General features: G+C 37.6%; 1 protein-coding gene across 1 annotated transcript; it reads right to left on the reverse strand.

The window, feature by feature from the left end:
* Positions 1 to 236: 236 nt before the first annotated feature.
* On the reverse strand, positions 237 to 2056 carry LOC133837505 (luciferin 4-monooxygenase-like). The gene is made up of 2 exons (XM_062268287.1): positions 1314 to 2056; positions 237 to 1258 (listed from the first exon to the last, which is right to left on the reverse strand). The coding sequence occupies exons 1-2, from the start codon at positions 1988 to 1990 to the stop codon at positions 292 to 294; spliced, it is 1644 nt and encodes a 547-aa protein (XP_062124271.1). The 5' UTR covers positions 1991 to 2056; the 3' UTR covers positions 237 to 291.
* Positions 2057 to 2490: the final 434 nt, after the last annotated feature.

The following is a 2490-nucleotide window of genomic DNA, read 5'->3' on the forward strand; positions in this document are numbered from 1 at the left end:
TGCTGTTAAGAAGTTTTCCAACTACCTGCTTGTTGAATCTATTGCCATAAACTTTGGCTGTGTTGTGTATAGTTGTGCTTTAGTTATTTTTAAGATTTGTTGATCGTTCACAATAATCTTAATTTTAGAGTGTTTATTTTTGTGGTATTATTTTTCACTTTACTTTTTTGAATTTTCTTTTATTTTCTTTATTTTAAAATTAAATTTTGAATTTTCAATAGTTTATTTAACGTTAACGAACTACATTCTAAATAACAGAATGAAAGTGATTAATTTAGACATATTTTACTATTATTTTTCTTCTATTTGGTTAGCCTTTAGAAAGGCCTCCTTTACAGCTCGTCGATTTACTTTGCCATTGGGACTTCTTGCCAAATTGGACACAAACTGTACTCCGCCATGCAGATGTTTATAGCTTGCGCTGATCTTGCTGGCCACAAAGTCAACTACTTGAGTGGCCTTTAATCTGCTACCTTCTCTGATTACAACTGAGGCAGTAGCAGCATCACCTTCAAGTTCACTCCAAATGCCAAAGACACAAACTTCTGCCACTTCGGGCATTTGGGCAATTACCTCCTCGATCTCATTTGGATAGTAACTCATTCGCATATACTTGAGAAGATCCTTTTTGCGATCCACCACATACAGATAGTTATCGTCATCGAAGTAACCTAAATCGCCAGTGTGAAACCAACCTTCAGAGTCTCTCATCTCATTTGTAGCCACAACATTTTGATAGTAGCCACTCCAATGCTGTCCATGATCAATGTAAAGCTCTCCCACCTCATTGGGTCCCAAGTTCTTTCCATTTTCATCTACAACACGCATGCGAATGATGGGCAAGAGGCGACCCACTGAAGTGGGCCTCGTGTGGGTGCTGAAATTGTTAGCCAAAGGCGTAACCATCTCCGTCATGCCATATGCCATGCACAGGATGCCTTTGCCTGGCAGATAGAACTCCATCGTCGCCACAGTCTTTGGTTGTATGCGACCACCAACGATGATCAGATATCGTATGCTTTTTAACTGGTTGGCATTAATCTCAGGACTATTGACTAGTAAAGCCACTTGCGAGACACCCAGCATAGCCCAGCTGATGTTATACTTTTCACATATAGTCAAAAAATGTGCAGGACTAAATGGCTCCTCGGAAATTAGACTCAGGGTACCATTAACACCTGACGTGATCAGCTTGATTAATCCAGAAACCCAATCGAGTGAACTTGGTGTATATTGCACATCATTTGCACCAAGATAGCTAAAAGTATACAAGTGTTTGTAAGTCGAGAATATTCCAGTTATCAAACTGTTACCTCAAGGCTTCAAATAAAATGGGATTATTGGGTATCGTCACTGCTTTTGGCGTGCCCGTTGAGCCAGAGGTATGAAGTATGGCCATCGTGCTATCTCTGCTCTTTCGAAAACATTCTGCTTTGTAATCTTTTTGTAAAGGAGTTATTAATATGTCAGCAATGCTTGTTACACCTCTCGAACTTCCATTTATAGTTATAATCTTTGCTCCCAATGATTTCGCTACACTTGTAGCCTTCTCGTAGTCTTCAGCAGTGCAGAAAATGATTTGTGGTTTAATAAGGTTAAACAAATCACATATTTTGGGTTCGTCCATGTTGGGATTAGCAGCACTAAAAGGCGTTCCATTGAATAAGCAGCCATAGGCCAATGTAGCCAAATGTGTTGTATTTCTTGCCAGGATGCCCACGTTATGCGACTCCTCGGTGAGACCTTCTTGTCGTAAATATGCACTTACTTTCGTTGCATTCTCGAGCATTTGACCGCGAGTCAGTTGCGTATTTTCGGCGATGGAAATTTGAAAAACTCTCTCAGGCTCACTTTGCAGCTGATTAAATATAAGCTGGGCAATTGTTAAATCGTCCTTGTAAGAACTTTGCGTTCCGGCACCTGACCAGATTTTTTCTTCCGCATTATAGCTCGTCGTCAGCTGGGTCGTCAGCCTGGTGTGGTCAAACATTTTAAACTAACTAAAGAGTTTTGTTGTCGAGCAGGTTTGTCTTATATTATGAGTACATATGTTCACCAGCTGATATATGCAAATAGATTAGATAAAGTTGCTTATGTTGATAGTAGAATTGTGCTCAAGTTTCTTGTTTTCATACCCTGCTAAAAACTTGTTATAAGTTGCTATTCGAGTTATGTTAAGCCTAAATTAATTTAAAGAAGCATTTAAAGTATTTTATAGCGAGAATGTTTTTTTGTTTTTCGGTGAAGCTTGAGTTTTATTATGATTGTTTAAATTTGTTAAATATTAAACAAGTTAATAGAGCATTAATAATGAAAATTATATTAAAAAAAATATGAATTTAAATTGATCTGTTATTAGATTATAAATAATTAGAGTATATTGTAGTCGAACACTCTTGGGTAAAACGTTGTTATTTTTCGTTTTTTATCTCTTACTATTTATAGTGTTTGTGTGGCTCCGACTCAATTAGGGGGCATTGATAAAAAAGA

This window comes from Drosophila sulfurigaster, chromosome 2R (genome assembly GCF_023558435.1).
Source record: "Drosophila sulfurigaster albostrigata strain 15112-1811.04 chromosome 2R, ASM2355843v2, whole genome shotgun sequence".
In the NCBI taxonomy this organism is placed as follows: Eukaryota; Metazoa; Arthropoda; class Insecta; order Diptera; family Drosophilidae; genus Drosophila; species Drosophila sulfurigaster.